This window comes from Nyctereutes procyonoides, unplaced genomic scaffold, assembly GCF_905146905.1.
Source record: "Nyctereutes procyonoides isolate TBG_1078 unplaced genomic scaffold, NYPRO_anot_genome, whole genome shotgun sequence".
Lineage (NCBI taxonomy): Eukaryota > Metazoa > Chordata > Mammalia > Carnivora > Canidae > Nyctereutes > Nyctereutes procyonoides.
The window spans coordinates 1-14,152 of NW_026575154.1; the positions used below are offsets into that span (position 1 = coordinate 1).

At 36.2% G+C, this 14,152-nt stretch overlaps 1 protein-coding gene across 1 annotated transcript in view; it reads right to left on the reverse strand.

Moving 5' to 3' along the window:
* Positions 1 to 1,072: 1,072 nt before the first annotated feature.
* The window catches only part of CUNH4orf17 (chromosome unknown C4orf17 homolog), a gene marked incomplete at its 3' end in the record, with an annotated part of 83,883 nt that continues 70,803 nt past the window's right edge, over positions 1,073 to 14,152 (reverse strand). The window contains exons 7-10 of the mRNA XM_055313279.1: positions 11,217 to 11,360; positions 4,014 to 4,095; positions 2,043 to 2,229; positions 1,073 to 1,116 (exon numbers count right to left, since the gene is read on the reverse strand). Of these exons, the coding sequence (XP_055169254.1) occupies positions 1,073 to 1,116; positions 2,043 to 2,229; positions 4,014 to 4,095; positions 11,217 to 11,360 (457 nt within the window). The remainder of the gene's footprint in view (positions 1,117 to 2,042; positions 2,230 to 4,013; positions 4,096 to 11,216; positions 11,361 to 14,152) is intronic.

Here is a 14,152-nt window from a genome sequence, read left to right on the forward strand (position 1 = left end):
CCTATTTGGTCAGATCCAAGCAGGAATAAGGATTTGGAGAGGAGCCAAATATTACCACTGGAGACGAAGAAGTATGACTGGGGGTTCTTAAACAAAACTTCTTCAGGAGCCAACAGGTAAGACATAAAGTTGAGTAATAGAAACCATCACTGTCATTATTTTGTAGTCCTAGGGTGAGGAGTTTGGTAGAAGTCAGGTATGATAGACTATCCTTAGTGTGTCAGAGTAAGGGAGTATTTTCTAACTTCTAAACTGTACTTCTTGCTGCCTGTTAGCACATATAGCCTGTTTTGGGTTTAGTTAATACCAACAAAAACTGCTGGAGTTCAGAGTGGCCTCAAAGAATTCTGATTACCATATTATTCCTGGTATAAGAGACACTTGTAGAAATAAGAGAAGAGACTTTTGTTTGAGGCTTATGGACATACTTCATAACTGCTGCTCTATTGTCATTGTTGCTACACTTGTTTTAAAAGCACGAGCTGCCAAACCCACAGGGATGTTTCAGTTGATCCATTCTGGACCAAAGTAGGACATTCTATAGTTCTTGATTCTTCTTGGTCTAAACTGTAGGATGTGGCTGGGCTTCTGGTAGGGACACAAAACTGCTCCTCTTTCTTGTGTTCCACCTGTCTCAAAGAGCGTCTGCTTATGGCTGCTGGCCATTTTAATATTTTCTATGGTTGACTTAGTTTCTAGTTAAAATAATTTAGCTTGACAGTTAAGCTATGAAGAACCAAACTCTGAGGTCATTGTCCTTTTATTAGGTCAGTGCAGGGCTTCTCCTGTTGCTGGACTGGCATGACCAGACCTACAATTCCTACTATCCTGCTATCTATCTTACTTCTTAAAGAGTGTCTGTCTCTGATGAGGTACTTTGCCTTTCAAAACAAAGTTAAGTTTATGTCAAACTTATCTCAATGGTAAATTCAGCAGACACTGTCCCTTAAGAATAATTAGAAATCATTATTGTATTTTACTGCCTTTAAAACCATAGTCTGTATCCCTAAAAAGTTAAATATTTGTCGGTTTCCCTATACCAACTCAGTAGTGATCACAAACTGTACTTAACCTTTTGGTACTTCCTTATTTCCTTCAGATCCTTGACTTGACACTCTAAATAATTGGAGAAAGAGAAAATGAAATTCACAGATACAAACAAGTATTTTCTATAGACTGCACTATCATCAACAAGCTAAGTATATATGCATCCTAAATATTCTATCCCAATTCTTTGTTTTTCAATGCAGATAGTAGTAAGTGTACTTTCCAATGAAAAATTCTTCTTTGAGTAAATAGCTGAACAGTGCCTCATATATTATTCACTAACATAGAAAGACTGACCCTATTTCCCAGTGTCCAATTTTATGGAAACTTTAAGATAGAGACAAATTGCAATCTAAAATCTCTGTCTCACTGATTTTTAAAGTGACTTGGGTTTTGAATAGACATTTTTCTCTCAACTTAAGCTTTACCCAACTCTTAATTTTAAAGCAACAAGATTTTCTCTCTTGACTTAAATAACATCACATTTTTTCACCATATTATACATATATATATATATATATTCTTCTGTCACTGAAATTATAAGGTTTAAGAAAAATTTCTACTAAAATAATTTCCAATTCCTGTAATAGTTATTTTTTTCCTCTAGCAGCCTCCAGGAGCATGCTAGTGAAAATTAAGTGAAGCCATTTATTTTAATCTAGCATTGTTCTACTCACAAAAAAAGTGATACTTGTGTGATATGCATTTGACAAAATATACAATAATAATACAATTTTGGTTTCCTTTATTGCTTCCATTTTTAGGTCAAATAAAAAAAAACTTCATTTTCTTAGATGTCTGGGTGGCTACAATAGGATTTAGAATGATTCTCATATTACGTTTATGAAAATGAAAGAAAACAAATACACACTCTGGTCATTTACTGAATAAAGAAGAGACTGAAAACATCAGCATGTTTAGTGTTTTGTAAGCTAACAAAAAGAAACTTGAAAGTCTTTCCCTACCATATGCCCTCAAGGTGGCCATCTAATTACCTGGTTGGCTGATGTCCTTCCCTCGATTTGGTCAGCACTTTCAATTTTGCAGGTGAATGTGGGGGAGATTTAACTTTGGGTGGCTTCTTAGTCTCTGCTGCTAGTTCTGCTGAGATGCTTCTTTGTTGAGCCAACAAGTTTATTTCAGCCAGTTCAGCATGAATCAAAGCTGAGATCCACTCTTTTTCTGATTTAAAACAAGGAGGGGTGGGCATGAAGGTTATCATTATCATGTTGGCTAGAAACATGGGATTAGTTCTTTTATCCATCATTTTAGTGTGAAAGGCTGGTAATCTATTTTCTGAGTAGGCGTTTATTTGTCAAAGTTTCTGCAGAAAAGTTGGTTCACATAACCCTGATTTCTGTTGGCCTGTAACTGTAAAGTGCCCCATGTTCTTAACTCGTTGAGGGACTTGTCCCTGAATGACAGTGGAAATAATTTTTAAATATTGAGAACAAAACCCAGCCTTTCAGGCTGCTGCCAAATAAGAAAAGAAAGTATACCTGAACAAAATAATAAGTACCATATGATCTCATTAAAATACAGACTAATAATAGAAGCATATCTGTAAAGATATATACTGAAGTTGTCACTGAAATGATTTCTGTGATGTTTTCATTATTGATTTTTCTTGTATTTTTTTCTGGTTCACCTAGGATTCCCCCCCAACAATAAGCATTTATTATTTGTGTATATTTCTAAAAGCTACATCCTCAGGGATCCCTGGGTGGCTCAGCGGTTTAGTGCCTGCCTTTGGCCATGGGCGCGATCCTGGAGTCCTGGGATCGGGTCCTGCATCAGGCTCCCTGCATGGAGCCTGCTTCTCCCTCTGCCTGTGTCTGTGCCTCTCTCTCTCTCTCTCTGTCTATCATGAATAAATAAATAAATAAATAAATAAATAAATAAATAAATAAATAAATAAATCTTTAAAAAAAACACAACTTTATAAATAAATAAATAAAAATAAAATAAAAGCTACATCCTCAAAAAGGAAAAAAAAAAGAACTAAAGTCTCCTTACCCCCAAATACTTCTTTTTTTTTAAAGAATATTTATTTATTTATTCACAATAGACACAGAGAGAGAGAGGCAGAGACACAGGCAGAAGGAGAAGCAGGCTCCACGCAGGGAGCCCGACGCAGGATCCTGGGACTTCAGGATCACACCCTGGACCAAAGGCAGACGCTAAACTGCTGAGCCACCCAGAGATCCCCACCCCCAAATACTTCTTGATTGCTTGCCAAGTAGTCTTGAATTCCTGGGTAAAGTACTATTTCCAAAATGTTCCCTATTTAAAAATGTTAGTCTATCCGTAATACACTGGTATTTCCTAACCTTTACTAGTGCAGATTCTCAAAGACCCAGACCAGCATTATGAGCATCATCTGGGAGCTTGTTAGAACTACAAACCCTCAGAAGCTTTGCTGCAGTCTGATGCCCAGCTGGGTTTCAGCACAGTTACTCTCTGCTGTTTATGGCTGTCCCACCTGAGACTGGCATGTTTTCATGGAACAGAACACAAAGGCCCCAAAGGAGGCTGGGAGATGACTGAAGCTGATGGTCTTGATGGGACACGGGCAGAGCTATTAGAATCCAGAACTTGGATGGCTGTGCTCTGCTGTCTGTACCAGAGAAAGGAAATGGGCTCTGTGCTCAGGTTCAGAACAGGCCAGAAGATATGCCACACCTGGGGGTGGTACCTGCAGAAGAAGCACAAACCAGTGCTTGGACACAAGTGCTTCCCATCATGTGAAGAAGTTTAATTTGGGGCATACCAAACTTCGGGTCATCGAGTGGGTACACGCAGGCAGTTCTAGAGGACTGCAGAGACCTGGATACTGACACACCAAGGAGGGAATAGTGCAGTAGTATCTTTGCAAATCTAAGGTAGAAAACTTCAGATATTGGCACATTCCTACTTTCCGACAATAACCCAAGCTCAGTGTTTGCAAATGCTTATTTTAATCTCACCTTTTGAGCTTGCATGTAGCAGCCACTGGAGAACTTCTGCCAGGGAATCCGTCCGTAAAATGTTACAGAGCTTTGCCAGAATCTGACAGAGAATATTAGAGTTACATAGTGAGCAAATAAATGGTGCAAGTATTATGAGATTTCCTTTACTTTCTCCACTATCTCACCTTCCCAAATGTCACCCTGTACATGAAGCTCAGTTAAGTTAATTGGGATTTCAGCCTGGGAACAGGATTTCAAATAGTATAGAGTGGAATCTTCAAAACAAAACAAAACAAAACGTGGCCAATTCAAGTAACAGTTTGCGTTAGGCATTATAGGGCTTTTCTTGTTTTGTCTGCTCAGTACCCACATTTTCCAGAAGAGAGATTAGCTTTTCTTCTTTTGGGGGATGAATCCTTCCCCCTCTGTACCATGGGGTTCTAACTGAGCTTTTCCAGTCACAGAACTCTCCCAGTCTGCACTGCTCCTCTCTATAGTGGATAAATCTAGCTGGAGTCAATTTTAGCTCAGTTCCCTGAACGCAGTGGTTGGCCCAATGGGCTAGGAATATAATTCCCTTTTGTCAATCAGAATCCTTCCTTGGCTTTTTTTTATTTGGAGCTAAGGATGTAAGGGTGGATGATAAAGGAGATAAATATATAAAATAATTGTAAAACAATTGGACCATAATAAATATTAAAGTACAAAACATTAAGCACAAGTAATGATGTTTCCAGTTTGACTGTAAATTGTATCTAATCTTAGAATTTAAACGTTTCTGAAATTCGGCCATATATATGCATCTGCCTACCAAATGTATCCACTCAGATATACTATAGGTACTCTGAACCCAGATTACCTAAAACTAAACCCATCTTTCTCTTCCTAGAGCCTGCTGCAAACTTGGCTCCTCCTCATTCCCCTAACTCGGTGGACAGCATTAGCATACACTGAATAGATGTCCAAGCCAGACCCTGAGATTCATCTTGGACAACTCCCTTGCATCTACAATATGCTGCCAGACAACAAGTTTGGTAAATTCTTTCTTGTATTTCTCAAATCTCTTCATTTTTTTTTTTATCCCCACAGCCTTGACCCAGTCTAAATTATCAGCAATTCTTGCTTGAGCTACTCTGCAAAATCCTTTTCCCTAGTCTGCCTGAATTTTTTTCTGTTTTTAAAAAAATTCTTATTGAAGTATAGCTGAAATACAAGGTTACATTAGTTTCAGGTGTACGGCACAGTGGTTTGTCAATTATACTTTACTCAATGCTCCATGCAGTAAGTCTAGTTACTATGCAGCATTATTACAATATTATTGACTATATTCCCTATGCTGTACTTTTTATCTCCATGTCTTATTTTTTATAATGGGGAGTTTGTATTTCTTAATCTCCTTCATCTGTTTTACTCATCTCCTCACCCACCTACCCTCTGGCAGCCCTCAGTTCTCTGTATTTAAGAGTCTGTTTGTTTTGTGTTTTATATTCCACATGTAAGTGAAATCATATGGTATTTATCTTTGATTTATTTCACTTAGCATACCTTCTAGGTCCACCCATGTTGTCCCAAATGGCACAATCTCATCCTTTTTTATGATAAAGTATTAGCCCAGTGTGTATGTGTGTATGTGTGTGTGTATCATATCTTCTTCATCCATTTATCTATCAATGGACACTTGAGATGCTTCCGTATCTTGGCTATTGTGAATAATGCTGCAATAAACATGGGGGTGCCATATATCTTTTTGAATTACTGTTTTCATTTCCTTTGGATAGTGGGATTACTAGATCATATGGTATTTCTAATTTTTAATTTTTTGAGGAAACTCCATACTGGTTTTCACAGTGGCTGTACCAATTTGCCTTCCCATCAACAGTGCAGAAAGGCTCCCTGTTTTCCACTTCTCACCAACTTTTTACTGCCTTTTTTTATACCAGCCATTCTGACAGGTATGAGGTGATATCTCATTGTGGTTTTGATTTCCATTTCCCTGATGATGAGTGATGTCGAACATATTTTCATGTGCTGTCATAGATTAATTGGCCATATAAGCATGGGTTTATTTCTGGGCTCTCTATCCTGAACCATTGACCTATGTGTCCTTTTTTGTGCCAGTACCATACTGCTTTATTATAGCTTTGTAGTACATCTTGAAATCTGGGATTATGATACCTCCAGATTTGTTGTTCTTTCTCAAGATTGCCTTGGTTATGCATTGGGGTATGTCAAATTTTTTTTCTGAATCTATTGAGATGATCATATGGTTTTTATCCTTTCTCTTGTTTTGTTTTATTTTGTTTTGTTTTGTTTTTTAGAGAGGTTGGGGGAGAGTGAGAGAGAGAGAAAGAGAGACAAAGAGAGAGAGAATCTCAAGCAGACTCCACACCCAGCATGGAGGCCAAAGCAGGGCTCAGTCTCATGACCCTGAGATCATGACCTGAGGCAAAATTAAGAGTACGCTCAACCAACTGAGCCACTCAGGCACCCCATCCTTCCTCTTGTTAATGTGATATATCACATTGTTTGATTTGCAAATATTGAACTACATTTGCATCCCTAGAATAAATCCCACTTGATCATAATGAATGGTCCTTTTAATGTATTGCTGAATTTGGCTAGCTAATATTTTGTTAAGGAATTTTACATTTTTGCTCATTAAGGATATTGGCCGATACTGTTCTTTTTTTGTAGTGCCCTTGTCTGGTTTTGGAATCAGGGTAATACTGGCCTTGTAAAATTAATTTGGAAGGCTTTTTTCCTGTTTTATTTTTCAGAATAGTTTAAGAAGAATAGGTATTAACTCTTTTTTAAATGTTTGGTCAAGTTCACTTGTGAAGCCATCTGGTCTTGTGCTTTTGTTTATGGGGAATTTTTTTTATTACTGATTTAATTTTGTTACTAGTAACTAGTCTATTCAAACTTTCTATTTCTTCCTGGCTCAGTTTTGAAAGATTGTATGTTTCTAGGAACTTATCCATTTCTTCCATGCTATTCAATTTGTTGCCATATAAATTTTCATATAATTTTTTGTATTTCTGTGGTGTTAGCTGTTATTTGTCCTCTTCGATTTCCGATTTTATTTATTTGAATCCCCTCTCTGTTTTCTTGATGAATCTGGCTAAAGGTTTATCTACTGAAATATTTCCTTAAAATATTATTAGTTCAATAAATATTTGTGTTTGTTGTTGATCTAGAAGCTAGAGATACAGAATTGAAATTAAAGGACAGAAAAATCTACTGCCTTATATTGAGCTTTGTTATATTATTGAGATTTCTGTCCTCAATAATGCCATATCCTAGAAGACAGTAAATTGAATTTTCTCCTAATTTCACAATAAATCAATAGCCATAGCAAAGATAGAAAAAGAGTCTTATGGTATTCCCTAGGCCCCCTCTGACTCTAGTGGTTTTCTCATCAATATGGTGATTATACTTTGCTCCTAGCTTCTTCTAATTTACAGATCACTCAGTGGTCAACTCTAAGAGAATATAATTATTCCTTTAGTGAGAGGAAGTACAATATGCCCTTTAAGGAACTCTTCTACTCTCTTTTCATTGAGTTTTTTTCTGGAAGGTACTTAGTATATTGGCAAGTGAATTTGATCTATTAAAACTTGATTTTAGGATTTGAGATTATGGATCTAGTGTAGCCCCTATGGTAGGTAGAGCACCCTATTCTCTCTCTAGGGTTTCAGTAGAATTCCTGGTGAATTCAGCAAGGCCTCTCCAGTCTGGCACATCAGAACACCAGCATCTCTAAGTAATGTGCTACCTCCCATTAGTTCTCTTCTGCCAGGTGTCAGAATCTCATCCTGTGCGTGTGCAACTGATGTTGAACTAAAGATTCACAGAACCCTCTCCAGATGGCTGGACCTCATTCTCTCTGCAGATTCCTCTCTTCCAGTATCTTATTTGTAAATCCCATCCACTTCAGAATCCCCAACTCTAGACTCCGTTTTTTCTACCGAGTGAAGCTGTGCATCTCTATTTGGGCTCCACTTCTCTGACCCATGATTAGTACTGTGCCCCAGGCTGAAGTCTAGGTTGAATGTGGAAATCATCCCAATTTGTTTGCCTTCTCTCAACTGTCATAAATCTATATTGTCTGTTGCCTAATGCCTTAAAACAGTCTTTTCATGTGTTTTCCCCAGTTACATAGCTGCTTATGGCAGGAAGCTAAGTCTTGGACCTAATCTAACATGTGGAAGCAGAGTACCTTCCCTGCAATTTTGCCTCCACCTTCCAAATTAATTCTGCATATTGTATCTAGAGTGATTTTTCCAAAGTACAAATCTATATAATTCTTATACTTACAAAATAATTTCACTATAACTTGGTGTTTAAAATTCTTTAGTAGCTTCCCACAGCACTTCAGATGAACCTGAACACTTCAGTATGGCTTATAAAGTCCTTTATTTCTGGTTTCTGTGTAAGTCTCCAGCCTCATCCCTTGCAGCCTTCTCCCTGCACTCTCTCCATCAGTCGTATTGTTTTTAGTTCCTTGAATAAACAGTGCTCTCACCTCTTAGCCTTTACATATGAAGGTCTCTTGTCTGGGAATGATCTCTTCCATGCTTCTCTTCACCTTTTAATTTTATCTTAAACCTTCTTTGCCCTTGAAGACTCTCAGCTCCAAAATCTCCTCTTACATGTTCTTGCGATGCCTGTACAATCCCTCTCATAAACTATGTGAATGAAGTAATGAACTGTATTCCCAAACTCTAGAATGTTGTCATTGGTATTAGATATTTACAAAATAAAGTGTTTGGCAGACTTCTCATGTCAAGAGTAAAGAGACTATTATTTCTATAAATTCAAGATTTGGAGGAGGAAGTCTAAAGACAAGATACTAAGAGACACAGAATTCTGTTTTTCTTTTCCTCTAAAGTAATACTTGTGAAGCTGTATACTCTTTTATACACACCCCTGCACAAATATTTTTTTACTTCATAGCCATTCAGGGTTACCCGCCTGGATAGCAGGAAACTGAAAGGTATTTCAGATTTTTTTTTTTGTAGAAGGCATGGAAGGTTGGAATACCACTAAAATGAGATCTATTTTTAGGACTCATTTATATAAGCCAGAAATTTTTGGTATGACCTATTTTCTCACTTTACCCCCTTTGTTTTCATTTATTTCACAAATAGCCACCAACTATTTGATAAAATGCCATGCTATGTGTGTCAGTTAATAGTTTTCAAGCGAAGTGATGAGTGCTGACTAATGAGTTGTAAACAAGATAAATAGGATCTTTTTCTTCAAAGAGTTTATATTTTGGGGGGATCGCTGGGTGGTTCAGCAGTTTAGCATCTGCCTTTGGCCCAGGGCGTGATCCTGGAGTCCCAGGATCAAGTCCTGCATTGGGCTCTCTGCATGGAGCCTGCTTCTACCTCTGCCTGTGTCTCTGCTTCTCTCTTTCTCTCTCTCTCTCTGTCTCTGTCTCTCTCTTCTCTGTGTCTCTCATGAATAAATAAATAAAATCTTAAAAAAAAAAACAAAAGAGTTTACTTTTTTGTGAATTCTGTATTAATGTCCAGTTAAGTCAATTATCTCTGAGGTAGAAGATGCTTTTGAGAGGAGGGCTATTCAATAGATGCCCAAAGGTCCAGTTCTATAGGATTATGTTGCTTGTCTATTATTGATGTGCTTAAGGAAGTAAGACAGCCTTACTAAAACTGCACTTTTATGGTTTGGTTGAGTTAAGGGCCTATATAGTTAGCTGATTTTCTACAGTTCCACTTTAATCTTGGTAAAACTTTTTAATTTTTGTATTCAACATTCAGTAAATACTTATTTAATAATTACTAGATGCCTAGCATTTGTCTAGGCATGGGAGGGAAAGCAGTAACCAAGACAGAAGAGTGTGAGATCCTATAAGACTTAAATTTTAGTGTGAGTGGGGTGAAAGAGGCAGAGACTATTGAAACAAATAAACATGAACATATGAGATAGGGATGTGAAGCTGTATACTTTAGATTGGGTGCTCAGGGAAAGTATATCTGAGTGACATTTAAATTGAGACCTTAATGGGAAGAAGGTGACCACTGAGAGAATCAAAGAGATTTCTTAGTTGGAAAGTTTCTAAAGGTGGGTAATGAGCAAATTATAGAGAACTGGTGGTGCCGGAGTATATTAGGTAAGATGGACAGTGATTCTGAAGACTCTTGTACTATAGGTAGTCTTTTGCCAGAATCGTAAGGAAATCATGTATAACCACAACTCTTGTCTGCAGATATTGTCCTTTCTTCTCCTTTCATTTTCCTTCCCAATTTTAATTATCAGCATAATTATACCCACTGCCACTGTAATGATTTACCTTTTTTTTTTAAAAGGTTTTATCTATTCATAAGAGACAGAGAGAGAGAGGCAGAGACATAGGCAGAAGGATAAGCAGGCTCCCTGTGGAGAACCTGATGCAGGACTTGATCCCAGGACCCTGGATCACACCCTGAGCTGAAGGCAGATGCTCAACCACTGAGCTACCCAGTTGCCCCTATTTACTTTTAAAATAGTTCCTTATCAGGACTATTCAGTAACAATCCTTATAATATGCTCTGCTGCTTGTAATTGCTACTACAGATAATTTAAAACTGCTATCAAAGTCATCATTACAATATTTTCATCCTTAATTCATTGCAGTGGGTCTTACAGTGAGGCAATGTGGAGGTTACCAAAAGGATCTAAAGAAGGAAAACAAAGGGAGATAACAAACATTGGCTGATTGATTTATTCTTCATTATATGTCATTCTCAGATATAACTGTGGCTGGAGAGGACCTTCCAGTAGCCTGATATGACATATTACTATAAATATAACTAAGTTTATAATCCCAGACAGAGTCGGTTTGAAGAAATGGTATTCCACAGATAAGAGGGAAAGATGAATCTCTGCCTTAATATATGTGAAGGAAATGCATAGGTAGCAGCAAGCATTAGGAAGATGATAAAGAAAAACATGGGGGAAAAAGAGCTGAGTTTGTTCGGCAAATGCCACGTTCTTCACTATGTCTAAACCAAAGGTTGTGTTTCCACAGCAGGGACAGGGTTCCAAGGAGAAGATTGGAAATAGTAGAAGTAGGCCTTGGATTTCAGGGTAAATGGTTTTAAATCAATTCACTTGTTAAAGCGGCACCAATAAAGAGTTTTAATGATGTTAGTAATGTGATTTTTGTACGTTCAGTTGTTCCCAAATTATGGATTTAGTAAACCTGCCTCTTACTTTGATTTCCTGATCCAGATAGTTTGGTATGCAAACAGTGTTGTCTTTGATGTCAGTCTTGGTACTTGTCACCTCTGAAGAACAAGAGCCAGCAGTAGAGCATGCTTTGGGAGGTGATGGTGGCTTTCTTATCTTAATTTCTTCCTAAATCAAAGGTATAATATAATCAATATGCATTTGCATCCACTTATAACTTCTTTGAAAATTGAATAGAAGATGAAGAGAAATATTGTGGCTAAATAAGAGATACACATAAAAGTGAAGATAGGTTAGTTTTAAAGTTCCCTTAAAATCTAATTATCAAATATTTGTGTTTGGAGACAGAACACATAGTGAGGTATTATTTACTTTTTTGTAAAGCCATTTTAAACCCTTGGTTAAACACCAAGATAATAATCTTTTAATATTTATTGTGTAACCTTTACTTATCTTGCTGCTCCAGATAACAACCAACTTATAACACATGAGATTTTCTGTTAAGTTAGGAAGATTTATGACAGGAAGAAGACAGTCAAAAGTTATTTTATGCAATGTCTGTGAAGACACTACATGGTGTGAAATGCTGCTTCCTTGCTCTGCTGAATGGCAGCTAAGAGCTGGGGAATTAGAAAGGTCACTAAATTACTTGCCTTGATTAACTAGAAGAGGAAAGAGAAAGGCTATTTTCTTGTTCCAAGAGGTGAATATACTCTTTGTAATTTAAAATTTAAAAAGGTTATAAGAGCTTTCAGTTCAAGAAGAGTTATAGAAGCCTTAGATCTATGTGCTTATTTCAAGAAAGTCTTTTAACCTTCAGAAGTGAGTGATATTTAAGACACACGGAAGCCTGAATATGTCAACTGAATTTGTCAACAAATGGGGACTGTGATGATTGGAGTTATTGGAACAATATGGAACTACTGACATTTAGTGAAAAGAAAGCTATATTATATATAGATGCATTATTCTGTTAAAGTTTATTATATAATGAGACGTCTTGTTTTAGGGAATAGCAATATATATTTTTTGGTTCAACCTTTCCACTGGACACAACTAAAAAGGCAGATTAAAATAAAAAAAAAATTAAAACTGTCAAGGAGTGACTAAAGTAGGAATAAATAGGGCAAAGTAAAAGAGAAGTGAGAAGCCTCACTTGTAGGGAATACAGTAGCCATTTTTGCCTAAAGTCATTGTAAGATTCTGTGCCACTGGAGTGCCACTTTTCTTGCGGCAGTTTAAAAGGTCCTGAAAGATAGGACTCAAAGCACAGGACCCAAATAAGGGCCAACAAAGGGCTACTCTCTGAATACGAAGGTGACCTAGAAGTGCAATGATCCTTGAAGAAATGTACCTTGAGATCAAGGTTTGAACTTGGTTTAAGTAGGGTCTCTGGGTTCCTACAGAAGCAAGCACAAAGTTCTCTTTGGAAAAAAGTACTTTTATCATGAGTTTCAGATTTCTACAAATAACTTTTCATACACAATGTCCAGCAACTAAGTCATAGGCAAAAAGAAATTATAGTGCAAATTAGAAAAAAATTTAACTTAATGCTGATAATAAAAGTTTATGAAAGCACCTAAGGCAACCCTCAAAGAGAAATTTATAGCTAAATATACATATTAGAAATATAAAAGGAGTCAAGTAAAGAGTAGTAAAGTCTGTGCATGAAAAGAGGGAAAAGACAACATAGAGAATAAAAAAACCCCACAAAAAAACCCAAAATTTAGTTTTTTGATATACTAATCGATAACCTTCTGTGGAAACTGATCAAGAAAGACAAAGACATAAATTAACAAAACTGATGGGTAAAAAGGTGCATCTTACAGATACTGAATATATTTAAAAATAATATGATGTTTTTATATATAACATTATCAATACATTTGAATGTTTAGATGAAATGAATAATTTCATACTGAAAATAATTTCAAGAAGAATTAGAAAACCTGAAGAGTTCTATAATGAAACAGATTTCAAATCAAAGAATGCTATCAGGATTGAAGAGAATAATGTTATAATGATAAAAGAGTAATTTCATCAAAAGGACATAACAAACCTAAATAGTTATACTCCTAATAAGAGAGCTTCAAAATATATGACTAAAAATTGACAAAAGTACCATGTACTAACCAACTGTGCTACTGGAGTCCTTGAAAAACTGATATAAATTAAAAGAGAAATATAGAAAACTACAACAATAGTCAGGGATTTTAATACCTAATAATGGATAGAATAAGTAGAGAGCAAAATCAATAAGGCTACAAAAGACCTGAATGACAGTAGCAACCAACTTAAATGGTATTTATATTATATTCTACCCAACAATAGCAGAGTGAGCATTCTTTTTGTGAGCACAAAGATTTATCAAGGTTGACCATATTCTGGGCCATATAACAAGTTTCAATAAATTTACAAAGTTTCAAAGTATACAAAGTATCTTCTCTGACCACAATGGAATTAAATTGGAAATCAACCTCATAAAGTTATCTTTAAAGTCTCCAAATATTTGAGAATTAAATTACATAATTTTAAGTATCCCATGGAGAAGAAATTAAAGAGTAAATTAGGAAGTATTTTGAACAGAATGAAAATGAAAACTCATCATTATAAAATTTGGGGCATGCAGCCAAAGTAGTGTTTATAAAAATATTATAATAATATATGCTCATATTAGAAAGGAAAAATGTCTCAAATCAATGACTTAAACTTTCATCTTATATAAAAATATGAGCCAAAATCAATAAAGTAGAAAAAGAAAATCAGAAAAATAGATATCACCAATGAAATGAAAAGCTTATTCTTTAAGAAGATCAATAAAATTAACAAACCTCTAGCTAGATTCATCAGGGGGGGAAAAAGAAGATACAAATTCCCATTGTCAGGAATGAGAAGCAGAGCATCTCTATAGACCATATAATCATATAATAGAAGTGATGAGAGCACCTAAGCAGGAATGT